At 39.7% G+C, this 27,468-nt stretch overlaps 2 protein-coding genes across 4 annotated transcripts in view; one reads left to right on the forward strand and one right to left on the reverse strand.

Moving 5' to 3' along the window:
* The window catches only part of CRBN (cereblon), a 25,274-nt gene extending 20,178 nt beyond the window's left edge, over window positions 1–5,096 (forward strand). The window contains exons 7-10 of one of the 2 annotated variants that reach the window (XM_080811889.1): window positions 328–443; window positions 1,087–1,151; window positions 1,792–1,923; window positions 3,156–5,096. In XM_080811889.1, the coding sequence (XP_080668015.1) occupies window positions 328–443; window positions 1,087–1,151; window positions 1,792–1,923; window positions 3,156–3,336 (494 nt within the window). In that variant the 3' untranslated portion in view covers window positions 3,337–5,096. The remainder of the gene's footprint in view (window positions 1–327; window positions 444–1,086; window positions 1,152–1,791; window positions 1,924–3,155) is intronic. The other variant, XM_080811888.1, reaches the window with a different exon arrangement.
* TRNT1 (tRNA nucleotidyl transferase 1) lies at window positions 4,927–24,154 on the reverse strand. 2 transcript variants are annotated; one of them, XM_080811910.1, is made up of 8 exons: window positions 24,090–24,154; window positions 22,902–23,076; window positions 16,537–16,730; window positions 13,154–13,292; window positions 8,780–8,906; window positions 7,191–7,384; window positions 6,159–6,412; window positions 4,927–5,976 (listed from the first exon to the last, which is right to left on the reverse strand). In XM_080811910.1, the coding sequence occupies exons 2-8, from the start codon at window positions 23,047–23,049 to the stop codon at window positions 5,722–5,724; spliced, it is 1,311 nt and encodes a 436-aa protein (XP_080668036.1). In that variant the 5' UTR covers window positions 23,050–23,076; window positions 24,090–24,154; the 3' UTR covers window positions 4,927–5,721. The 2 variants fall into 2 exon arrangements, with proteins under 2 accessions (XP_080668036.1, XP_080668037.1); XM_080811911.1 differs by having other exon boundaries at window positions 24,065–24,139.
* Between the last annotated feature and the right edge of the window lie 3,314 nt (window positions 24,155–27,468).

Raw genomic sequence — 27,468 nt, forward strand, 5'->3', positions numbered from 1 at the left:
ATCAAAAAAAAAGGTGTTAATAAAAGAAACCCAAACTCTGGGGCACAGCTCTTTGGAGCTTGCCACTCTCACTGCAATAAACTTTCCCACCTATATTGCTCAAAATAAATAAAAGACATTTCTAAAACCAATTATGGGAAAAGAAATTAACTTTGGAACTTCCTAAGAATATAAACTCAATAGCTACTGTATTTTAGTATTGTTTATAATTATGTCCAATACATTCTTTGGGAACTCTTTAGAGAGGGTTTATTTCAAAAAGACATTATTATATGATTCATATCTGCTTCAAAAATTTAAAACTTAAAAAACCACCATGTCTTTAAGATTTTTCTTACAGAGTAGCTGCTTGTCTTCCTATTGATGATGTATTAAGGATTCAGCTCCTTAAAATTGGTAGTGCAATCCAACGACTTCGGTGTGAACTAGATATTATGAATAAAGTGAGTAAAGTTACCATGTTCATGACACCCATATTTTAGGCTTGATTATCTATGGGACCGTCGTGTAGTCATGCAATTAGAAAACTAGTTGTTCGCTTGTTTTACCTGATTTATTTTTTTCAAGATTTTAATTATTTGAGACAGAGAGTGCCCTAGAGAAGGATAGCAGGCATAAATGAGCGGGGAGAGGGGAAACAGACTCCGCTCTGAGCAGGGACCCCAACTTGAGACTCTGTCCCAGGACCCTGAGATCATGACCTGAGCCGAAGGCAGACACTTAACCAACTGAACTACCCAGCCACCCCGCTAGTTTTCCATTATTTAAAGGATAATTTAGATATTTCATTTGGGATCATACAGACACTTAGACTGTTTTTACATCCCTCAGACACTTCCATTTCTACACAAAGCATTTGTGCTTGTATGTATCTATTACTTTTTGTCCGACAAAGTCAGTAGTTTTATAAGTATGTGTCAGATCTCAGAGGTTTTCTCAGTCCTACTTTAAAACTCCGTTTTTGAATGGTTGGAAGGAAAGCATGGTATTTAAAGGGAGCAATACTTTAGTTTCTTGATGGGCTGTGTAATTACATAATTAAACAAGTGTGAATTTTCCTCACTAATTTTCTCTTAATTTTTTTAGTGTACATCTCTTTGCTGTAAACAATGTCAAGAAACAGAAATAACAACCAAAAATGAAATATTCAGGTGAGAAATGTTCAGTATACTTCTGAATACATTTTCCCAACTGCTCTAACAGAGTTATAGTCAAGGCTGTATTTCCATTATCCGTGTATCTCCCTTAAAAAACGCTCTATGGAAGTTTAAGAAACCCTTCCTGACTGGGTGCTCAGCAGCAGTGGTGATGTAAGATATTATTCACAAGTAATGAGCATGGTAAAGGCAAACAAGGGGGCAATTCTTTTTTTCCCATTCCTGCTAGATAATTTGTTTATCTTCCTAGTGATTAAGGACCTAAGATGAACGCCTCAGGTAGGATCTTCTAGGCACACATAGGGCCCTTCTGAACATGTACTGATCCTGTGTGACATAAATGTGTAAGAATTACTTTAGTACAAAATGATAATTATAAATCAGGACAGTAAGGAAACTGTTGCCTACAAAGTAATCAGTTACCCGAGGATGCCTAATAGGACCTTTTCACTGTACTTCCACTCTCAGAGACTCCTTTAGATGAGCTCCGTTTTACAGACATGTAGACTGAATGAAACTGGGCTGACTCCCAACCTCCTGTTTACCACTAAGGGTCCGATGTTACCTCTTATAACCTCATTAGACTTTCTCCTTCCCATTTTGACTTATCTTCTATGCTGATTATCTCTTGTAGTTTATCATTGTGTGGACCGATGGCAGCTTATGTGAATCCTCATGGATATGTGCATGAGACACTGACCGTGTATAAGGCTTGCAACTTGAACCTCATAGGCCGGCCTTCTACAGAGCACAGCTGGTTTCCTGGGTAATGTGGTAGTTACTTTTGCCGGCAGTGGGGTGGGGCAGGGGGTGCCTTAATTGGACAGAGTCCTAAGCAGAGTTGTTAGAATTATAATCAAAAATAGACAATGAGATGAATACTATTTAAATGCTCTTCATTTTTATGAATGGCTAGTAACAGCTACTTTGGTATACTCTCACTAAATATAAAGTTAGAAGGTTGCCAACTGTAGTTATCCTTAAATTAACTATGCATTTAATCCAGACTTTTCATTTTTCCTTTTAGCTCATTCTGAAAACCAGCTGGCTTATAACCCAGTAAAACTGTATCTAAACCACATTCTGTAGTATGTCAAACCAGAGAGTACTTCCCAAGCAGTGACAAACAAAACAGCTGGAAAAGCCACTGAATTCTGGTTTTCTTAAATTTTTTTTTTCTTTAGCCCAGTGCCCTTCAAAGTAGGAGCCTGGGACTAGCAGCACCATCTGAGAACTACTTAGGGTTCTTGAAAAGAGTACGGCTGAGGGAATTCTGGGTCACTCTTTGATTTTGAAAGAGGCAAGCAGAGATTTTTGGGGGCATCTGAGTAGCACAATTGGTGAAGCGTCTTTGAGTTTCTGCTCAGGTCGTGATCTCAGGATAGTTGAGATCAAGCCCCATGTTTGCTTAAAACACCATCCCTCAGGCTTTCTCTCTCTAAATTAAAAATAATAATTGCCATTTTGGACATAGGACCATATCACTTGGATTGTCCAATCTTATTTATAAGGATTAAAACTAGAATTAACTTGTTAATAAACGTGTGGGAATATACCTAGGGAACGGTTTCAGTTACATGATTTGGTTTATTTTGCCAGTTAGAATTTGAGTTTCTGGATGAATTTTCTGACAAAATCATACTTCAGTGAAGTAGTTCTTAGATTTTTAGATGAGAAATTCATGTATCTCTCCCTCCCACCACCTATTTTAACTCACAAGAAAGAATGTATTTCTGAGGTGGATGGTGTTTTGTAACATGACTGCAATACAAAACCACCAAGGAAGGGTACCTGCAAGTTAATCTATATCAACAAGATTCAGTTTTTTGTCCAATGCCGAGAGAGAAAAAAAAAATAAACACAGCTTAAGAGCACAATCAAGTTTGTTTCAGGAAACAATATAGAATTTATCTCTGTCTTGATAACAGCTTTATACAGTGATAGGCTTGGGATACAGAAATGTGTTTCCTTAGCTGATACCTTTCTTTAATTTTGTAGGTATGCTTGGACTATCGCCCAGTGTAGGATCTGTGCAAGCCATATTGGATGGAAATTTACGGCCACCAAAAAAGACATGTCACCTCAAAAATTTTGGGGTTTGACTCGATCTGCTCTGCTGCCCACTATCCCAGACACTGAAGATGAGATAAGCCCCGACAAAGTAATACTTTGCTTATAAACAAATGCAGTAGAGATAAAGTTAATATTTATTAAGTTGGTCTTGTAAAATCAGATCTGCTTTGGAAATTACTGCATTTGATGCATACACAAGTAAAAAGCAACATTACATGGAAGGTTGCAGTTTCTTAGTCAAGAGGTATTTGAAGTTTTAAATTAAAATATACTATTGAAAGGATTAAAAACAGTCTAGAAAACTTGGTTTTTAGGAATATTTACCTTAGTACCTTGGTATCATTATAGTCTGGCCTGCTAGGACATGAAGACCTCTCTGAAAGGGAGGAGATGGGTTTCCTGCAAAAACTTATTTGTAATTCCTCTAACACAAGGTTAGCCACTTGCTCATGATACATGGAACCAACAGCAAGTTCTTATCTGTGCTCTGACAGAAGTTCCCAAAGCTAGGGTGCCAAACACAAGGTCCTTTAATTTTCTTGAGTTTCTCTCATACTGATTTGTAAATTTTGAAAATATTAAAGAGTTAAAATATGCAGTTTGAGCCCCAAAATAGTGTTCATTTCCTTACACATTTGTTAGTGAGAAATATAACTTATTCACTCAGTGTTTATTTGAACAACCTGGTTATTCTGTTCCAAATTCCAATTTGAACCTAAATTAATATGGAACAGAGGTATTTATTAAAACATACCTCCCTTCTATCCGGCTAAAAAGTAACTATTTTGTAAGCACCTCCATTCCATGTAAATTGAAAATCTAAATAATGTAAAATATTTACTCACAAGCTGATAATTTAAGCATTAAGATGAAGTTTTAGATAGACTGATTAGCCACCTACCTCTTCGCTTCTATGTTCAAGTGTTGATTGGATCCTTTCACATTTGTGTAAATATGACGACTTCACTGCTTTACATAATTGGGGAAAGTTCAACTAATGGGGAGAAATGTATGAGGCCAAAAACAGACTGTTAAATCTCTTGTTTTAATTTATTAATATTTTCTTTTACCAAATATGCAATGGTTATGATTGCCTAAACTAAAATGCTCAGCTGAAGATCTCATGTTGTGTATTTATGTACAGGAGGTAAGTGAAAAGCATCTCAAGAATGCTGTCTGTTCTGTAGGACATCCCCAAGCTGTAGGGGTTTTGTAGTACTAAAAACCTTGGGTTTATAGGACTGTACCAGTTGTTCAGACAGCCTTACACTATGCCAGCAGCACAGTCACAGAGAGGGCACACTACTTTTACTTTTGCCACCTGAAGGGTGTAGTCTTACAGTGTTCTATTTTGTTTACTGACACTGGCCAATAAAATTCTCAGATATATAAAAGAAATGCATTTAACACTATTTTAAACTGGTTTTATAAGTAACAAAATAAGACCTCTGAAATACCTATCTCTCTACATACGTCTATTTAGAAATATAGATTCTCTAATTTTAGTAAGACTTAAATTACTGACTTGTCTCCACAAGGGACAGAGATGCTAGGACTGGCTACACAAAAAGTAAAAATCAATTATAAAATGTCAGAATGTAACAGCTGAAACAATACTTGGCACTGTACACCCCTTTACCTACTGAAAGCATTTGGGGCTCAAGCCTTAAAAAAGCATACATACAAGTCTGGTCATGGAGTTTTAATGTAGGCCATATCTTTTTAATTTGTGAAAAAAATTAATGACTGAGGGTAGAGGAGTACTGTTGCTGTATATAAACCTGATGTATACTGTCATATACCACATAAACACATTTATCTTCCAATTCCAAAGGGAATGTTTATTAAAATAAAAGGCTCCAGTGTAATTGTCAAGGCAGTCTTTCTCAGGCCTAGTACGCATAAAGAAATCATTGTAACAAAGGACGATATGGACTACGTACTAAAACTTAGAGACTGCTAGAACAAGTTTTGGGTGTATGAATGCCAGCCACCAGGGACATACCTGGTCTTTACAATTTTATACAGGATATTTTGTCAGCTACTTTCAATACAATTTTATTTTGAAATTCAAGTAAGAATTGACACTTAAAGACAATGGTAAAATAATGTAGTTATTTCAACTGCAAACATCAAACACTTCTTTCTTAAAGACAGCACTTTTTAAGATCAGTAATGCGTTACGCTGGGGTGGGAGAGAGGGGACACCTAGACAGATGAAGACAGGGGAAGCCAACTATACTATCACAGCAGGAGCTATTCTGAAAGAAACACAAGGTTCAAGGATATAAATGAGATTAAGAGGAGGTAGACTTGAGTTTACTGCCTGAAACTCACCACAGAAGACCTCTGTTGATCTGAAAAGGTCCTCTAAGCTGGTCTAAGCTGGCTTTCTTTCGCCTACATATTCAAGTCTCTTAAATCTCACTGAGAGGGAGAAAAGAAAATCTAACCTTACCCCAAATTTTCTGCTACTGAGTGCCAGCTCTCATCAATTTTCACTCTTCTTTATGTAACTTAGGAGTTCATCTTTCTCCATTTGGTAGCCGCTTTTTTTCCACTGTTCTCGCAACTGCTGCAGCAGAGCCCCAATTTCTTTTCCTGAAGAAATGCCCACTTTTCTGATGTCATGGCCACTTACAGGAAACGGAGGAACGCACCACTGCTGCATCTGCTGCAGAAGACCGTGCTCTCCCTGGTACTTCAGGAGCTCACATACGCGGGTGGTTGCATCAGATTCCCTAGCCTAAGAGCCAAAATTAGACATTTAGTTCCAGCACATGTTAGAATGCTTGCTATTGATCCTATCCTAAAATGCAAATAAATAACCGAGGTGAAATTTTTCATTTACAGTAAATGAAATCCACAGAACACACTGTGGGTCTTACTGTTAATAAATTAGTTCTGACCAAGCCTGTATATACTTACGTCTATAATGTAGTCTTGATAGGGTTTCAGTGGCTCTGAACTATCTGCTGCTTTAACTAAATCTTTCCTGTTTTTAACTATGAATATACCAAGGTTCTTCTCTTCTTTTGAAATCTTCAACCTCAAATCCAGTTTTGTGACATCATCCTGTACTTTGAATAATGAGGCCAAGAGAGTCATTGGCTTTGGTGAAAAACCATCAACATTTTTACTAACTTTGTTAAATTCTTCTAAACTTGCATTAGTAGGTAAGCCTGGAAGGAGAAAAAAATTTTTCACCACTTTTTACTTTTTACAGTGCGTAAATTTAATAAAACACAATCATATCCTCAACCAACCACAGTTATAGTACAGAGAATGCCCTGTCACTGGAACTCACTGGTTCAGTCTGATGCTCCATCTTAAAGGTTAACCACTGATAAACACTGCTGCTATTCCCTCCCATAATGTCCCCAAGACCTAAGGGGAGTCCTAACACCTGAGTTTCCATTAATGAACTACATCTGGACGTCCAGAGGCAGTGGCGGTGGTGTCAGACTTGCAAGAGATACTTACTCATGACTGCCCACTGATCTACTCTCACAGACTATCCACCCACCCCTACTACCATTCAAAAACTGTATTTGACATACCCCCAAGTTTCCTGAAGTGTGCTTCAGCATACATCACTGTTCTTTCTGAATAGATTTATTAATTTCTATGTATGTCACTCTTTAAGTGCTCTACATGTATTAATTCACTGAATCTTTCATCCCTTCTCTTAGACAGATGCTGTTACCTTCACACCCCTTTTTTAGATTCAACAACTAATAATCGAGGAACTAATCCAAACCACAGAGATATGTGGCAAAGCATCATTCAAAACCAGGTCTGACACTGAAGGCCACTGTGTTCCATCCCTGACCCCAAAGTTGATCTTATTTTAAAATACTGCATTTCTCCTTTTGTATTAGTCAAACATTTTTCCCTATGAAATTTTAAACCAGATGTTTCACTGTGAAAAACTCAAATACTTTATAACTTGGCTCTCACCTATGTAAGGAGCCACATCAAGGTCATAGATGAGGTGAATCAAATGATTTACATGGTTACCAATAAGAATTTTTTTCAGTTCAACCCAAATCCTCTCTCCTGATATTCCAGCCAAGCCTTTTGCATTTTCTGCAATTGCTTCCAAAGTCTCAGGATCGTGGTCACCAGGTTTGTCTACAATTCTCCCGTAAAACCTGCAAAACAAAATTCTCATGCCATGTTACCTCTATGTTGGCATATCACCAGAAAAATCTCATTTTGCATTTTACTGGTACTATTCTATACATCTAATATGAGACAACACAGATGATTTAAGTTTAAGAGGGGCTTTAGACATCTGGTTAATTCCTTACCTTCTTTTTGCTCCCAGATGACAAAATCTGGGAGCCAATAAAATTTAAACTAGCATGAATTAGAACCCTCTGCTCACTTTCATTTCCAAATCAGTGACTGAGACATTTAGAATGGCCATCAAATGTACTTCCTAAAACTGGTACCCTTACTGGAGGAATAATGCAGAACATTCTTGGAAAGCCTGGAATGCCATCATTGGAACAGTGTGTACAAAGCTTACTTGTCTGTGCCCATCAGTACTTTGAATGAAGAGTTTCAAATAGGACTGATCTAGTTGCACAGAGTGGAGTGTGTTTCTAGCAATCTCAGAATTGGAAGCCTTAACGTATGCCTGTACTAACACTCATCTTTAAAATTCATTTCATTAATAATGTAGATTAAATGACAGTAACTATGGATGTCAGTCTGTGTTCTGTTATCTGCAAAAGTGTTACAAGTACTCAAATTTAAGGGAACAACACTGGGGTACCTGGGTGGCTTGGTCGGTTAACCATCTGATTCTGGCTCAGGCCATGATCCCAGAGTTCTGGGATGAAGCCCCAAGTCAGACTCCCTGCTCAGCAGAGGAGTCTGCTTCTCTCCCTCCCTCTCGCTCCAATAAATAAATAAAATTAAATAAACAAATAAAGGACAAGCATTTACTGATAAAATATGTAGGCTCCATTACAAAATATTCTAAATATGATCCCAACCAGTGAAAAATACTAGACATAAACTAGCCAGTCAGAATCATTTTTAAAAAGGGTTACAGCTCAGGGTTTAAAAATCAGTGCTACCCACACCACCATCCAAATTCATTTCATACTTTTAGCAAGCTCATCTAAGGGTTACCCATGACCACCTAAAACACCTAAAAGCCATATAAAGGCAAAGGCACTCATTCCTCCATATTCAAAGCACCCAGCAAGTGAAGTGACTGGCCTATGGTAAACACTCAGTTATCTATGTAATGAATGATCAGTGCAAGAAAAAAAATGGACATTTAAAAAATGATTTAAAGTTGAATTTTATACAAGATCATCACAGAATGGAGTATCTGTGTTTTGGGGGAAAAAATAATAGGAAGTATCTAAGTACTATCTCACAGTTAGGTCACACTTTACTAATCAGTCTATTAGAGACAGACATTTGGGATGTCTCCATGTTGTACTCTGACCTGCGCATTTCACATGATTGGAATTGTGCTCTGGGATATTAAAATCTGTATTATTAAAGTATTTTTAAAAAATTTTTACCGGAAATATCTTAAAATTCGAAGATAATCTTCTTGTATCCTCTGTTTAGCACGTCCAACAAACCTAACTTTCTTATTTTTTAAATCTTCATAACCATTGAAGTAGTCAAATAAGGTACCATCAAAACCTATTCATTAAAAAAAAAAGGGGAGAGATCACTGTTAGCAAATAGGAGCTAGAAAATAAAATTCTCTTTTAAAAACTAAGTGAAGAGTTACAAAGTTAAAATACAGACATGAACACCATTCATAAATACCCACTATCAAATGAAGACGTAATGGAATAAAAGGCTGTATTCACAACAGCAACTAAAAAGATAATACCCAGAAGTGAAAAGAATTGGTGTGGAGACACCAAACAAGCTGATTTTCAAGTTAATATGGGAAAATAAACTAGAAGAGCCAAATAATCTGGAAAAAAAATAAATAGCAAAAAGAATCTGGAAGAACTAAACAATAAACCATAGGGGGGGAAAATTTATGATCTCAGAATGGGGAAAACCTTTCAAAATATACAGTTAATTCTTAAACACAGGTTTGCACTCTATGGGCCCCACTGAGAGGTAAATTTTTTCCTAATGATTTTATTTTATTTATTTATTGGAGAGAGCAAGATGAGCACAATGGGCAGGACTAGGGGGCTGGTGGTGGGGAGAAGCAGGCTTCCTGCTGAGCACGGAGCCCAACTCAGGGCTGGATCCCAGGATGCTGGGAGCTAAAGAAAGACACATTTAACCAACTGAGCCACCCAGGTGCGCATGAGCGCACACACATGTGTGTTTTGTTTTGTTTTAACAAGACTGTAGACATTTTTTCTCTTACAATTTTCTTAACATTTTCTTTTGTCTAGATTGCTTTATTGTAAGAAAGCAGTGTCTAATACATACAACACACAAAGTTTGTATTAATCAATTGTTTCTGTTATCAGTAAAGCTTCCTACCAATAGTAGGCTATTAGTAATTAAGTGGGGCGGGGAGTCAAAAATTAATATGCAGATTTTAGTCTACATGGGGGATATGCAGATTTTAGTCTACATGGGGGTTTACCAAGAAAACACACACACACACACACACACACACACACACCCCACCAGAACCTTAAAAGAAACAATCCAACCACCTAAACATCAAGTATGTCTGCATGGCAAGAACCACCATAATGAAAAGCATAAAATAACTGACATACTGAGAAAAATATGTAAGTCAATACAAAGTCAAATACCTAATTTCCCTAATACACAAAAAGCTCTTATAAACAAAAATACCATATATAAATAGAAGAATTAGCTAAAAATATCCTAATGAGGCATAAAAAAAACCTTTAAAAATGCAGATTTTTTTGGAGCACCTGGGTGGTTCAGTTGGTTAAAGCTCAGGTCACAATCTTGGGGTTGTGGAATCAAGCCCCCATGGGGCTCTGCACTTAGCTTAGCTCGGTGTCTGCTCAAGATTCTGTGTAAGATCCTCTCCCTCTCCACACCATTCAAACATTCCAGTGGGGAGGTTGGTGATCCCAAGAGATACTGCCACTACGACTGAAAAACAACTACGCAACTGAATTCTGTTTGAACTTCAATGCTCTTTGATAACCCAAATGCAGAATACTAGTAAGCTCAGGCTTAACACTTCCCAAACTGATTTATATGGCATCTTGATATGTATAGCAAATTTAAAAGGCTCCAAATTCAAAGAAATAACAGAAAATGGGAGGGTGGAGAGGAAATAGGCAAAATATGATTCCAAAGTAGCAACTACATGTGGTATATCTGTTTCTTAATGACAAGACTGGACTCTCCCTGGTGAGCATGGAAGTACTAAAGTCATTTTCAGTTAAAAAAAATTTTTTTTTTGCAGGAAATTAAAAAACAAAAAACAGGGGCGCCTGGGTGGCTTAGTGGGTTAAAGCCTCTGCCTTTAGCTCAGGTCATGATCTCAGGGTCCTGGGATCGAGCCCCGCATTGGGCTCTCTGCACAGGGGCGAGCCTGCTTCCTCCTCTCCTCTCTGCCTACTTGTGATCTCTGTCAAATAAATAAATAAATAAATCTTAAAAAAAAAAAAAAAAAAAACAAACATAAGACAAGAGCAAGGTTCGAGAAGCAAAGTAATCAGAAATGCCAGAACTCGTAATGCATCATCCAGTAAAGCTTGAAAAAAGCCTGGACAGAAAAATGGGTTCAAAGTTAAAATTAGTGAGAATATCCTATCAGTGTGCACTTTGCTTTTTGCTTTGAATAGCACTTTCAAAATATGGTGCATAAAAATAAGAAAGTTGAGCTGCTAAGAATAATGTCGTGGTTAAGAATGTGACCTCCGGAACCAGGATGCTTAAGTTGGAATCCTAATTCTGCAATCTACCAGCTGCATGACTTTAAGCCAATTACTGTGGGCTAAACAGCAGTATGTGCGTCATAGGGATGCTGGGAAGATTAAATTTCTGTGATGTGCTTGTGCCAGTGCCTGGCACATTATAAGGGCTCAGCAAATGTTAGAAAACAGTAGTAGCACTAAGAATAGTTTTTACTTCTATCAAGCAGTACACTGGAAAGGAATATTAGCTTCTCTCTTTTAGTTAGAGATGCTTAGGAGAAGCCAGTTAGCAAATTTTATACACTGCACTAGCTGGAGCAGTTTACCCTAAGTGAGAATGAGCTAAGATGAAATAAACCTGTGGAGTTTGGTCACATAATGGAGAGAAAACACTGCCCCAACTGGGCTCCCTCTGGTCATAAATCACCTAGGCTTTGGAAATCCAAGTTCCAATCATGGCAGTCTGTGACTTGAGCTAAGCTCCTTAAAATCTCAGCCTATTTCCTCATTAAATGGATTTAATACTTAATGAAGTTTTTTTGACAGTTCAATGCGATAAAGTGTATCAAGTAACTGAGAACCTAGTAGCTGCTCTAGAAACGCATTATTAATGCAGTTAGCAAGAGATGCCCATCTTGGCATACAACCCCCTTCTCCATCCCATGAAGCAAATCCTATTTACAAGTTTTCCCTCACTGTCTCCAAGTTCATTTTAGGCCACATCACCTTTATAAAAGACCTACATTAATACCTGTTTTTGCTAACCAAAAGAAATCTGGAAGAGGATTTTCATTGTGATGACAAAGTAATTGTTTCCACACCTTATACCACCTTCAACTTGAAAGAGATTACTAATATAGGATACTTTTGGGTAGCAAGGAACCTGTCCTTCATGCTTTCACTATTACAATTGCCACAACTATGTTATGAAGAGTGGTTGCTTCAGCTCTTTTCTAATCCAAAGTCTTAAACACAAAGGGCTTGACTACAATTTAAAGGACAAAAAGGGGCGCCTGGGTGGCTCAGTGGGTTAAAGCCTCTGCCTTCGGCTCAGGTCATGATCCCAGGGTCCTGGGATCGAGCCCCGCATCGGGCTCTCTGCTCAGCGGGGAGCCTGCTTCCTCCCCTCTCTCTCTCTGCCTGCCTCTCTGCCTACTTGTGATCTATGTCTGTCAAATAAAGAAATAAAATCTTTATAAAGGACAAAAAATATGCTTTAATAAAGTACTAACTTAATTCACCTACTATGAATCTCAATTTTTTTTTTAACAAAAAAACCCAAGTTGAGATAATAAATGGGTTTTCTCTTGTATGCCAACTCTGATTACAGGTTGATTCCTAAAATGCAATGCTATGAAAGAATCTGACCTTGTGTCTGGGCACAGCAACAGAATGCTGAGGTCATTCACAAGTGTGTGCCATGGGCACCAGAAAAGAGGAAAGAAAGCCTAGGGTGGGCATGCACAAAAAACAGAGCAATGGAGAATGATATGGGGGAATGTATGTGGGTGCATTTTTCTTACCTAAAATGTTAACCATTTTTAGATGCAATTAGTAAGTGGACACAGAATGTGTACATGTGCCAGGCACTGTTCTAAAGACCTAAAATTATTAACATCTTTAATCCTCATGACAGCCTTGCAAAGGAAGCAGATCTTAGCATCCTCAGTTTATAGCCAGTGAGGCAGAGTCAGAATCTGAACCCAGGACTCTGGCTCTAGACTCATCTTTTAACCCATATGCTACACTCTCAGATGAAACTAATGCAACCTCTCAGGTTGGAGAACATTTCTAGGATGCAGATTCACTTGAAAAGGAGGCTTTTGGCAGCACCTGGGTGGTACAGTCGGTTAGGCATCCAACTCTTGGTTTCTGCTCAGGTCATGATCTTGGGGTTGTGGGATTGTACCCCACAATGGGCACCTCACCCAGAACAGACTCAGCTTGGGATTCTCTCTTTTTTGCCCTCTGTACCTCACCCTGCTCTCTCTCTCACATAAATAATCTTTACAAAAAAAAAAAAAGCTTTCAGAAAGATTAGATTAAAACATTATCTCCAGATACTACCTAAAAACATGGAATTTATAGTGAGATCTCTGCGTTCAGCATCTTTTTGCCAATCAGTTGTGAATTCTACCTCTGCATGTCTTCCATCAGTGACAACATCAATCCGCAGTGTAGTAATTTCAAAATTTTCTTCATGAAGCTGTAATGAAATGTTTTTTAATTAGTTTTTAAGTATCACTGGATGAGTTGAAAAAAATAAATGACTCCTGACATGTGTATCTTCTTTCTTTTAAAAGTCACCTACTGCACATGCATTCTGAAACAGAAAGAAACCCACAATATTCAAGATAGATCCAAAGAATATTTAAGAAATAAATCCATCTCAATTGAAAAGGATGAGTCTGACATTAAAAAAAAAAATGACAACTCTAACAAATGTTGTGACAGAGAACAGAAGAGGCCCTCAAAACAGTGTATTCCAGTTCTTCATTTCCAATTAGGCTACTCTGAAATAGTTAATGGCTCCAGTTTGCAAAGAGCTGAATTCAATTTACAACGAATACCATTGAGCAAAGAAGAAATATGAACCACTAAAACTTTCTACAATTCTTTTACTGGTAACCATCAATGATGTTGAAATAAAGTAATATATTTATCATGGGAAGAGAGATGAGCTCCAGCTGGCAAAAGCTGAGTAGCTTCAGGACAGATGACATATATGCTGAGCCCTGAAAACTAGTATGTGCCGGGGTGGCTCAGTTGGTTGGGCCAGTTTATAGCCAGTGAGGCAGAGTCAGACCTTCAGCTCAGGTCGTGATCCTGGAGTCCCAGGATAGAGTCCCGCATCGAGCTCCCCGCTCAGCGGGAGTCTGCTTCTCCTCCTGACCCTCCCCCCTCTCATGCTCGCTCTCACTTTCTCTCTCTTTCTCTCAAATAAAGAATCTTAAAAAAAAAGAAAGACAGAGAAAGAAACTAAGTAGGATCTGCACATGCACATGTGGAAAGAGCATTTCAATGAAGAGAAAAGATGACCAAAGGCACATGGAGAGAAAGAGGGATATATGCACAAGAAGTATTGCTGACAAATAGCATGACAGCATTTAGGGGTAGACAGCAAAGGTTTTTACATGCCACTGAGGAATTTGGAATCTCCTCAATAAGAACTGAAAGCTATTAATGATCACTTTAAGTCTGTTCTAGAATTCCTCTCAACCTCATTTCTTTTCTGGAAATAAGTTAGAGCTCACTATAGGGTTCTAGAACTCAAGAATTTGAAGCACAACTTTTCTCTAAAGATAGGTGGTAAGAAAAGGGTTTGAAATATGGAAGACTGAAAATCATTGTAGGAAACAGACCCCTGGAATGTCTCCCTTATCCAGGCAGAGAACCATATATTAACTCAGCAGAAAGACTGAACTATAAATAGTCACAATTTTGGACACCAGATACAGATGATGCTGGGAGTGAAGTACCACAATGAAAACAAGATAAAGTGAAAAAAATCAACAAGACCCTCATTCTCTTTCCCCTCTTGGTTTCTCAAATGCTAATAACCAGGCTTGTTCTAACCTGAAAGACACTAAAGGATTCCTCAGATTTCCCCTAATGAAAAGGCCTGCTGATACTAAATTGGTGATTCCATAACTAACTGGCTGACATTTCCTACACAAAATTACAGTAAAGTTCTCGAGTCACTTTACAAACACCAAAGGCTCACCCAAACTTAAGAAGAGAACCAAACCCACATTTAAGGAAAGCCAACAGGAAAGACAGAAAAAGCTCAGAGGAAAGAGAGACAGCGTCAAAGTAACTATAACTGATATCCTAAAGGAAGTAAGATAATGCATCTGAAACAAGAAGAAGTTTTCAAAAGAAATATTCTGAGAAACACCTCTTAAAAATGTTAAAAATAGCAAAGGTTGCAAATATAAGAGACTGGATGACGAGGTTAAGGCAATCTCATGGAAAGTAAAATAAAGATACGAATCTAAAAAAGGAGAGGGGAGCCTGAATGGCTCAGTCGGTTAAGTAACTGACTTTAGCTCAGATCATGATCTCTGGGTCCTGGGATCAAGCCTCTAAGACTCCGAGCACAACAGGGAGTCTGCTTCTCCCTCTTCCTCTACCCCTCCCCACTGCTTGTGCTCATTCTCTCTCTCTTAAAAGAATAAAAAAACTCTTAAATAAATATAAAATAGGAGACAAAAAATAAAACCAGAAGATCAGTCCCCGTGGTCCAACAACCGACATCACAGTAGATTCCAAAGGTGAAGACCCTGAGCAAAGGGGACGGAATTACGAGAGGATCACAAAAAGGCTCACTAAGTGTCCCTGATGCAAAAACACATCCAAACCAAAGCACAGCATCTCAAATTATTAACACTACCTAAAAAGATCACAAAGTCTTTCTAAAAGGGGTGGAGGGGGGGCTCTGGTCTCTGAGGAGAAATCTGAATGAGCTCAGACTTCCCAGCAGCAGCACTGGCAGGTGGGAAACAAAGGCTTTCCATTTCTGAGTGAAAATGATCGCCAGCCTGGAATTCCACAGCCAATAAAACTACCAGACCAGTGGGAAGGTAAAGTAAAAATATCTGCAGACATGTAAGGCTTTTTCAGGTTTCAGATGATTAAAATGAGAGCCATAAATAAATAAATAAACAAGCAAATAAACAAAAGAAAGAAAGAAAACAAGAAAAATTATCACATAGGACTCCAGAACCAAGTCGTCTAACAAGGAAGAGGCCAGGAAATTCCCAAGATCTGGTGCCAGCCAATCTCAGGACAAGGAATGTGGAGCCAGCCCACAGCACGTGCATATGAGAAAAGAGAAGGCACCAGGTGAGGTGGCTCAAAACACAGGAACTGAAACTTGATGGGTTTCGTCTACTGAGAGGAACTTTACAGAGTACAGTAATGAATTAGTGGCACAGAAAGAGCTACATAAAAGAAAAATGCTGTCAAATGCAGGGGAAAGCAAAATCACCTAAGAAAGACATGCAGGCACGATACACTTCATAATCCAGCCGTAAGCAATAACAGTCATAGATGAAAACACCAAACATGAATTCGACCAGGCACGATGGTCCAAGCATAGTGCGAAGACGAGGCAGGGAGAGCCGCGTGCGCTGTGGCTAAGAAGCCGCCACTCTCCCGGGCAGCAAGTCAGCACACAACTGGGAAATGTGAAGCAAAGACCAACACTGCAGCACAGAAACGACTTTCTTAGAAATGTGGGGCTAACAAGTAAGTACTATAAAAACTGGTCGAAAGTGGCTATAGCAAAGGAGGATGCAGGGTGTAAGACGGAGGAGAGACGGACATATTTTTAGTAGTTTTTTGTCACTTGCTTTTCAAAACTAAAAAAAACAAAAACAAAAAAAACACACAAAACTTTTAAAAATTACAAAAAAGACAACGTAATTGCTGTCAAACCTTCCACTCACCCTGGCAGTAATCGTTCCATGTTTTTCTCCTTTGTTGTTTATCATACGAATACCCGCGGCCTGAAACATGTCCTTCATTTGAGCAGGGGTCGCAGTGGTAGCGAAGTCCACATCTTGAGGCTTGACTCCATTTAATAAATCCCTCACTGCTCCTCCTGCTATTCTTAACTCATGATTTTCTTTGACAAATAATTCTGAAAGGAGAAAGAATATTTTTTACTTCAATTTATTTACGAATTACAGAAGTACAAGGTTTTTCCAATCTATTAGGGAGAGTAGAAATTAACTGCGCCCTTCCATATAAAAATTAGGATAAGGGGGGCGCCTGGGTGGCTCAGTGGGTTGAAGCCTCTGCCTTCGGCTCAGGTCATGATCCCAGTGTCCTGGGATCGAGCCCCGCATCGGGCTCTCTGCTCAGCAGGGAGCCTGCTTCCTCCCTTCTCTCTGTCTGCCTACTTGTGATCTGTCTGTCAAATAAATAAATAAAATCTTTAAAAAAAAAAAAAAAAAAAATTAGGATAAGGCCCACAGAAATGAAGTGACTTACCTAGAGTAGAATGCCTCTCACAACTGTGAGAGCAGGGAATTTGCAGATTGTTTTTCTTGGCAGATTCAGAATATAATTCAGAATTGTCTTCTGAATTATCTTCCACAATCCCGCAAGGTCACCGATACACATTTTATTTATAACCAAAAAGTGAACAATTCTGCTTTTTCGCGAAGTTTCTGTGCATACTTCAGAAATTTGAGGTGTTCTTAGACATATTTCCCTTTGCGTATTGATGCTGAGGCTACAATGTTCATGCATGAAACTATGACACTGTCAAACAACATTAGTCTATCACCCCAGGTGTGATGATGTTACCTCTAAGAATCTATCAAGAACTAATCTGCATACAATGTTTATTTCTGCTCCTCTCTGAGCTCTAGAAAAGCCACAGGAAATCTCAAACTACTGTGAGGGCCTCAGTACAGGAGACCCAGAACGGACTCCTCTAGGTACTAGATAAGACAAAGTCCACTGTTAATTACTCACGACCAAAGGACAGTATATGGCACCCAGGGAGAATGACATCCAGGAACTGGCCTTATACAACCCCCTGAGCCTTGGTATTGCCACAAACTGGCACCCACAGTCGGGCCCTGCTGTTCTCCTGTTGAACACAATGTCAGAGAACATCCACATCGGACAAGTCCACTCGGTGACCATGACAGATCGGTTAAAAGAAGACAACTAGTAATCATGTCTGAACACAGAAGACATGAACACTGTCAAGGACACCACCTTATGACAATTAATACGTGTGACTTATTATTTACCCATTGGTTAGCAGAGCATAGCGCTGTGTTCTCATCTTCTCACCTAAAAGGTGAGAAAGCAGAGAGCCGTGTTCTCAACTTCTAGGTAAGAATCAAGATACCCATCACAGATTTATCCTTGCTTTCTGATACCACCTAACCCACAGGAAAACTGCACTTTTTATACCCACCCCAACACAGAATACAAGCACAAACCCTACAAGAAGTCCTTTCTAAAAACCTTTGGCTAAAATACTCCAACGTTCTCCATGGTCAGTATCGTCCCTCACTGCAAGGAGCAGTAACTCACCTGGTCTCTAGCTGGAGGGCACTGACCTGAGCACTCAGCGAAATACATCAGAGTTCTGGCATCCCTAATCTCAAGCCAGTATGTTAACCTCCATCCCTACCTGAGATCTGTGCTTGCTCATCCTCATCCTCTTCCTCTTCCTGTTCTTCCTAAACCTTCAGCCCAACTCTGGAGACTACCTAAAATGATCTGCTACTAAGTAACACATGCTCCCTCCCTCTACCTTCTGGCCTTAAATTTTTAGCTGTCCCAGACCACCCGAAGTCCTTTCCAAGAGTATGTGTTCATTTCCTTTCATTCCACATTTCTAATCAAGTCCTACTGACTCTGTCTCTAGTAAGGGTTCTTTCATATAGGGTTCATGGTCTCTTAAAATATAAAAACCATGTATGGTAGTCAGAAAAACAAAACAAAACAACAAAAAAACCATATATGTTACTCCAGTTTTCATGAGATTTATAGAGGTCCATGACCCAGTAAATTAAAGACTGCCAAAATGTTTCTGGACTCTATCCTCATTTTTCCCTAGTTCAGGGCTTCTTCGTCTCCTTCCTGAACAGGAGTGCTACACCAGCCCCCTGAAATCCCGCTTCCACCGTCTAGACAGAGGGTTCTAAATCACTCACTTCATTAGGCCATGCCATTGTTGCTCTGACTACTCCCAGCACAATATCCACATTTCTGCAGAACATTATACCAGGGCTCCCAGACCCACTTCTGTCTCCTCTCTCACTAATCTCTGCACCACGCTTTACCCTCAAACTGTTCCTGTAGTTTCCCTCTGTAACTTTGCTTGCACAGGTCACTTCACCCAAACACCTTCCCAACTTACTCACCTAGCAAGCAGCTGGCCATGAAATGTCTTGGTGCACAACTCACACCAGAAAGACATTTTGCATGTCAGTCACTCATACCTAAACCTAACTTTCAGGAAATACCGTTACTTCATACCACACAATCTCATCTATTCCACCCTCTTTTCCTCTGTTTTTCTAATGCTGGTCATGACCACCAAACTGACTTTACGGTCCACTAGTGGCTTACTACCCACAAGGAGAAAAACACTGATCTAGCTCATCCTTACTCATCTTTTGTGATTCAGGTTAGGAAGCCTCTCCTAATGGTGGAGTTAAATCAATCTCTTCTGAGCTACTACAGAAGCCTATTTTTTATGCATACTAATTATATTAAAATTGCCTGTTCATTCAGGGTAGAATACCTATCTCACCCGTCTTTACACCAACACGGCTCATGACAGAACCTAACTGTGATATCCCCGCTTCAAAAAAAATAAATAGATCAGAGTGACCTCACTGGAAAGTGTATTTTTTAAAGGTTTTCTTCCTTCACTGCAGTAGGAAACTATTGTGAAATGCAAAAAATGAGTAAGTTTTACTTTCACTTGAACCTAGTTTAACAGGATGAAGAAGGTCAAGACTGAATACAGGATAACCTGTTTTAAGAGTCTCATGCTAACTCAACTAAAATAAAATTCTAAGTTCAAAGTCACCTAATAATTAACTGCATTACACAAAGAGATCCAAAATTCAAAGTAATCTATTCATCGTTTTGATTATCCACATGGAAATGGATAACTATTTCCAAAAAACTCAAAATTCTAACATTATAATAAAACTGAGAAAGGCATTACGTATGTGCCTGTGTGGAACAGCCATAAAAACTGTAAATAATGCAATGACTTTATAATGACCTAGAAGAGTAGGAATTATCAAGCTCAGACACACTTTTTCCTCAATTACTGGTATCTGCAATTACAAAGAAATCCACATTCCAATGATATAGTCAAAAGAATAATACCTACTATAACTAAATTTAATTGTAAATTTAAGCCTGAGACTCAAGAAATGCATAATCTCATCATTCCAAACTATTAATAGTAAACTCTTTGTAATTATTATCATCAGCAATCAAAAGGATATTATGTCAGAAAACTTTTATGATTGTCTTTTTTTTAATTTACTTTTCAATCTAATTTTCATTAACTTCTTCCCTTTATAATTTTGAATTTTAAGTTTTGGAGGCAGGGGATGCAGAAAGTAGAACTAAAATGGGAAGACCATTTCATGGCATGACTACTACTACCAAAAAATAAACGATCTGTTCTTCAGTGTTTCCAGGAGCTCCCAAACCGGAAGAGTGATCAGGTGTTCCTACTGTTCCCAAAGTAACTATGATGGCTTTATGACAGCACATACCAAAGCAGTTAAAAGCTAACCACTGAGTGCTATGCCCAGCATTTCTTATGGACCACAGGCAAGTAGCCAAAGAAGCCCTGGCTTGTCCAAACAATGTTTGGAAGTTCAGTCTCATGTATAGAATGGGGGGAAAATCTCCTATGCCCCTAGCATGCCTCTACGATGTTGTCCTCAAGCAAAAGGAAAAATTACATGAAATAAACTGACAACTTATAAAATCCTATACAGTGTACAGATAATCCACTCTCTTAGCTTCCCTAAGTCTTGCATGCTGGAAACTAATTTCACATGTGGCAAAGCAGCTACTAGGATTCGAGAACCGGTATAGTATTCAACTGCATAGCATCACCGCACAATAGCCATCGTGTGTGTGTGTGTGTGTGTGTGTGAGAGAGAGAGAGACAGAGAGAGAGAGAGAACTGTTTTCATGCAAAACATCTTGTTTCCCAGAATACGCAAGTCTTAGTAGCAAAAACCGGGTAAAACCAACTATTTGATTTTCTAACTGATGAGCTTTGCGCTAAAAGATTCCATTCTTGCCACTTCCACTCTACCCTAAAAAAAGTCAACTTTAGAATATGTCCACGCTACCATTTGCCAGGCTTTGGTGCCAGGCTTTACCCTGCGGTAAAGAGATCTGTATCTTCCCACCATACTGAGTCTCTAAATCCATAGGATTTCACCTCTTAAGGTGGAGACAATTCCACTCTTGAGGTAAGGGTTAGTAAGCCAAATGAAAATGGTTAAAATAAAAGATGTTCAAAACCTATAGCAATCAATATCCAGAGCCTTGTTTCCAAAAGAAAAATGCAGAAGGACCTGAAACAGGCCACTAAGAGTTAATTACCTACATCCAAGCATTTGGCACCTTTCTTCCAAGAGGCCTCTTGCAACTGAAGATGAGATTAGGAGCTGGGAAAGGCATATAAAGAAAAGAACAAGCTTGAATTCAACTCAGATTTGGAGCTTCTCAACTTGTTCTGTTCAAACAGTAGGCATATGTAGTTACTGAACCGAGCACCTGAAATGTAGTGAGTCTGAATTAAGATGGTCGGATGCGCTAACCTCTAAATTTCAAGGACTTGCAAGGAAGGATGTGAAACAGCTCAATAATAATGTTTACATAAATTTATATTTAAATGATGGTATCTTAAATGATAAAATGAAAGGCTATACAAAAATAATTATTAAAATTAATTTCACCCATTTCTTTCTACCTTGAATGTGGTTACTAGAAAAGTACACATTGCACATGTGACTGGTATTTCTATGGACTGGAGTTTCTAGCATTTTTCACTGTAATGACAACTCAGCATCAAGTATCAGCTTTAGACCCTCCACTTCAAGACCACATGAAGTATCTGTTTGAATCAACAAGTTCTGGACCACAAACCTCTGACATGTATCTAAAAAAGCATCTAAATTCAGGAATAGAAAAGTAGCTCTGGGAATAAACTCATACAAGGAAAGTCAATTTAATGCCACGGTTCCTCCACCTTCTGTGCATCAGAATTAATGGAGTAGACTTCTTATAAAAATTTATAGATGCCCATCCTCCCCAGAGATTCCAGTCCGGTAGGTCAGCATGGGACCCCAGCATCTGCATATTTTAAAAGCTCCCCAGATGAACCTAATGCACAGCCTGGGTTGCCACTGTACCGGTCATGTTTCTACACACAAATACCTTTATGTATTTCTGAAGGGTCCATAAAATATCACCGGCTTGGAAATGCAGCCGTGTGGCTGCTTCAGCAACAGCATAGCTGATACTGAGGACCTAAGTAAGGAATGGTAAGACTGTGGCAAGCAACATGAAGCTGATGTAATCAGGGACTTAGGTCATTTCCTGTGCCCCTTCCAATAAGTCTGGCATGTGTACAAACGGAGGAGACTCCTATTTCCTTCTGCCTTCAGTTCACTCAGAAGGCATTTATGATCAGGAAGGACATATAGCTTGGTGTTTACAAGCTAGATACTGAAAGCAGACTGCATAACTCTCTAGTTATTATAAAAAAATTTGGCATGTCCCTAAGCCTCTTTCCTCATCCACAAAACAAGAAAAAAATGAATCTACTCGGGGCGCCTGGGTGGCTCAGTGGGTTAAGCCTCTGCCTTTGGCTCAGGTCATGATCTCAGGGTCCTGGGATCGAGCCCCGCATCGGGCTCTCTGCTCAGCAGGGAGCCTGCTTCCTTCTCTCTCTCTGCCTGCCTCTCTGCCTACTTGTGATCTCTGTCAAATAAATAAATAAAATCTAAAAACAAAAAACAAAAAGAATCTACTCATGAAGTTAGTAGGCCCAATTCTGTAATGTATCTTTAAAGTAGTCAGCATAACATACAAAAGAACCATGCTTTTTAACTGAAGTCACTGCCTGACTCTTTTATGTCTGGCTATAGTTTTAGCTTGCCTACAATAAACCTTTCTTTCATTAGCTCAACAGCAAAACAAAAACAACCCTGAGTGTTGGCTAAAAAACATTAAGCCTCCATTTCTCCATCTACCCCGCCTTCCAATGGAAGAAAGCATCCTAATCTCTCACCTGTCAGACTCTTCAATCCTTCTGTGAACAGTGACTGGAATTCTGGAGACTGCAACTTCATTGTAAATAGAAACTGCTTGAAAAGGCACAGCCTACTCCAACTACAGCTCAGTAATGGCCCGCGCCAGGGATTCAGGCACCTCAGCATCTGGGGGCAGAGTCACCAACCACACATCTACAAGACAAACATGCAGGTACGATAATGAAATTTACAAGGGAAGGAAAATAAAGGGATATACTGCAATTTTATTTAATATCTGAGAGACCTTCATCTCCTGTTCAGATGAAAACACTGAAACCAGTGACAATTTGAGACCAGATCTAGGCTTGTGGCTATGCAGTTTTGTACTCCTGAAGCACTTAGTGCTAGAGTCGCGTTATGCATTTTACTGTTACTCTCTGGAGCGATGGGTTTCAATTAAAGCTTCAGGAGAGCAGGCTGCCAAGACCAGGGGTTGCAGAAAAGGAAACTCAAAACACGGCACATTCACATGTTTGCCACTGTCCTTCCCCACCGGCACCGAAGATTATGTCCCAAGGGCATTTCCTAGGCACTAAAACATTTTCCCAAGACTTGTCTTCCGGCCCGCTTTTTTCTCATTCACCATTCCTTCCCGTCCTGCCGGCTCCTGAGTCTCACCCACACACTCTCCATGTGAAGTGGGTCTCCGTGAGGGACGAGCAAGATTTCAAGTGGCCCCTACGCAAACCACTAGGGAGCCATTCCCTTCCGTGGTAAGCCAGTTCCAAAAAGCGGCGTTTCCCACCAGGGGGCGAGACGCGTCCTCCCCGCCCAGACCACGTGGGGAAGAAAACAGAGTGCTTCCAACTCCGCCTCAAATCAGAGAAACCCGCTGAGGACCCTGGCCTTGAAGTGGTGTGTCCCGCCCCTCACACCAGGTGCCAGACCAAAGACCCTTAGTGAGACCCCCGGGGGCCCGGCCACAAAGAACGGAAAGTGCCCGGGGAAGCCCTATGATTCAGCTTGCGGTCACTGGAACGTGGCAGGGACGCGGCCCCACGACCTGCACGTCGAGCTCGGTTCCGCCGTGGAAAGAGCGCCTCTCACCGCCCCAGGTTCGCACCCTCCCCGCACCAAACGGCCCCACGGGAGGGAAGGCTAGCCTCGCTCATCGCCCCGCTGCCCTCCCTGCGGCGCGCACCTGCACGCCCCCTGCGCCCGCTCACCAGCCCCACCGCCGCCGCCGTCGTCGCCACCCCGCGCACTTCCGGACAGCGGACGCCGTAACGTCACGGCCGCGCGTCTGTCGTCAGCGAATGGGGAAATCGCAGCCGGACGTGGGCGGGGCCCGAGTGGGCTCTCTCTCCGCCCCTCCCACCTCCCTACGACAGTGCTACAGGCGGAGCGTGGTTTTTCCGCGCCTCTGAAGCCTGCGACCCTTCACCACAGGCGGTGCTCCTGGGGAATTCGAGGCACCGCAGTCTTTTACTTCTTTTAACTACATCTCCCTACACCTCTCTCGTGCCCTGGGGTGGTCAAACGGCCACCTGCGTTTCATGCCTGTGCGATCTTGGACAAGTATCACTCTTTTCCTTTGTAAAATGAGAAGGTCAATAAAACCTATTTCAGGGGGTTACCAGGCCCTAATGTCATGTTACTTCCCAGCAAGGAGGGAATGCACAGTGAATGTTATTATTCTTGCCTGAGACACTTCGTCAAGACCTATGCAGAAGGTTTCAGACACACTACTTCTAAATTTAAGCCCTCTGGTTCCTTGAAATTACTGGGCATATTTTATTTTCCACCTGTTTTTTGTCAAGTCTGAAGGCTATTGCAGCTACCAAGTGAAAAACTTGAATTTGACTCAGTTCTTTCATTGTTTCCAAGGCAGAGAAGAGTAAATAAAGTGGCAAAGGAGAAGTAAAGCTCTAAATCCTTAAAAAGGCACATTTTCAATTAATTTACCCATTATCTTTAAAAACAATAAAATAGGGGCACCTGTGTGGCTCAGTGGGTTAAGCATCTACCTTTGGCTCAGGTCATGATCCAAGGGTCCTGGGATGGAGCCCTGCGATGGTCGTCTCACCCAGCAGGAAGTCAGCTTTTCCTGCTCCCCCTCCTCTGGCTCCTGCACGCTCCCTCTCTCTCAAATAAATAAATAAAATATTTTAAAAATAAATAAAATAAAATCTGCATCATGTGTTTTCAGAAGTATAGTCTTTTAAATAGCATTTTAATTTCCCTAAATTTTTCCAAAAAAACAATTCATGTGCCATAGTATTTCTGTGGTTTCCAATGATCACACCTCTTATCTTCAGGGCTACTAGGTATCCCATTTTGAGAAGCACAGTACTAATTTTCCAAGTTGCTGTTCAGAGACCAAGCATCGAATGAACATATTCATTCAATGGAAATGAATATATTCATATATCCTAACGAGGCTGTCCAAGCAAAAAAAAAAAAAAAAAAAAAAATACAGAGAATTCAATGTGAAAGAGCATAGCCCCATAGACACACAGACTTTAACAAGATAACAGAAGATGTTCTGGACAATTTTATGCCAACAAATTTGACACTGAGGATGAAATGGACAAATTCTTTGAAATAGGCATGAAAACTGAAACAGAATGAAATTTAAAAATCTAAATAGTCCTTTACTATTAAAGTAATTGAAGTTTGTTCAACCAGCTTCCCACAAAGATAATTCCAGGCCCGGATGGTTTTAGTGGTCAAATTTATCAACAACTTAGGGAAGAAATAACACCAATCTTGTGAAATTTTTGTTCAGAAAATAGAAGGGAAAACATTTATCCTCTTATTTGGGGCCAGCACGACACTGATAACAAACCTGAAATAGATATAACCAAAAAAGAATTTATACATCAATATGCACATGAATCTAGAAACATATATTTAATGAAATATTAGCAAACTGAATCCAGCAAACTGGATTTAGATCAAGTTTGGTTTATCCCAGGAATGCGAGATAGGTTTAACATTTGAAAATCAGTCATTGTTATTCACCATATTAGCAGACTAAAAAAGAAAACTGTATGAGCATCCCAATAGGTACAGAAAAGGCACTTAAAGACCACACTTATTAACGACAATAACTCTCAGAAAACTAAGTTAGGAGACTTCCTTAATCTGGTGAAGGGCATTTTTGAAAAATGTACAGCTACCATCATAGTTAATGGTAAAATATTGACTATATTTCCCCTGATAGCAGGCCAAAGATGTCCAGTTTCACAATTTCTTTTCAATATTTATCATAGTTCATAACCATTAACATCAGAAAAAAATAATCAGGAAAGAAGCAACATTGTCTTTTCAAATGCCATAACTGCGTAAGAATTGACAAAACTACTAGAATAAGCGGATCTAGCAAGGTCTTGGGATTCAAGTTTAATAATTTAAAAACAAATGTATTTTTATTCAGTGGCAGCAAATATAAATAAGTTTTAATTTTTTTAAGGATTTTGTTTATTTGACAGAGAGAGAGAGCGTGTGAGTGAGCAAGGGGAAGCACAAGCAGTGGGAGCAGGAGAGGGAGAAGCAGACTCCCCACTGAGCAGGGAGCGGGCTCCGGGCTCTATCCCAGGACTCTGGTATCAGGACCTGAGCAGAAGGCAGACACTTAATTGTGTGAGCCACCCAGGTGCCCCAGTAAGTTTTACTTTTAATAAGAGCTTAAAGTATAGAGATACAGATTATAATACAGAAAGAAATATAACAGAAGAAGCTACATGGTTAGCAACCAGGCATGTAAAGACAGGCAACATCATCAGTTATTAGGGAAATACAAATTGAAACCACAATGAGATGCCATTACATACCTATTGGAATGTTTCCATCAAAAACCTGGTAATGTCAAGTGCGTCGGACAATGTGGATCAACCGGAACGCATACACTGTTGATAAGAATACAACCTGCTGCAATCACTTTGGAAAACAGTTGGGCAGCTTCTAATAAAGTTATATCTAATCTTAATGTACAACCCAGCAATCCTACTACTTGATATTTAACGAGAGAAAAGAAAGCTTATGTTCCATTAACAAATGTATGTGGGGTCCCCAGGTGCCTCAATCAGTTAAGTGTCTAACTCTTGATCTCTGCTCAGGTCTCGATCTTAGGGCCGTGAGTTTAAGCTCTGTGAGCCCACAGCATGGAGCCCACTTCAAAAAAAAAAAAAAAAAAAAATTATGTGAATGGTAATAGTAGTCTTACTGATAATCATCCAAACTTGGAAAAAAGCCAAATTTCCTTCAACAGATGGATGGATAAGTAAACTGTAGTACATCTATACAAAGGAATATCACTTAGCAATACAAAAGAGTTAACTCCTGATATGTATCTAAATCTAAAATAAAGACAGCCAGACTCAGGGGGCTACATAAAGATTCTATTCTTATGACTCCTGGAAAAGGCAACAGTATAGAGAGAGAAAACAGCCCAGTTGCCACAGGGAACTACAGATGGCCAGAGGGGCTCACTACAAAGTGGCAGAAGTGAACTTTGAGGGGGATGGGATGGTTCTATATCCTGAGGGTGGTGGTGAGCACCTGTGTGTCTGTCAAAACACATGAACAGGACACTAAAATGGG

The sequence above is a fragment of the Martes martes genome (assembly GCF_963455335.1).
Source record: "Martes martes genome assembly, chromosome: 1".
Taxonomy (NCBI): Eukaryota; Metazoa; Chordata; class Mammalia; order Carnivora; family Mustelidae; genus Martes; species Martes martes.

Bases quoted from the DNA above. Each gene is read 5' to 3' on its own strand.
- TRNT1 (XM_080811910.1), bottom strand. From the start codon at position 23,049: ATGCTGAGGTGCCTGAATCCCTGGCGCGGGCCATTACTGAGCTGTAGT. The intron at 16,731-22,901 runs GTGAGAGATTAG...TTCTCCTTTCAG, and splicing joins AGGATTGAAGAGTCTGACAG to AATTATTTGTCAAAGAAAAT. The intron at 5,977-6,158 runs GTAAGTATATAC...TTTGGCTCTTAG, and splicing joins ATCAAGACTACATTATAGAC to GCTAGGGAATCTGATGCAAC.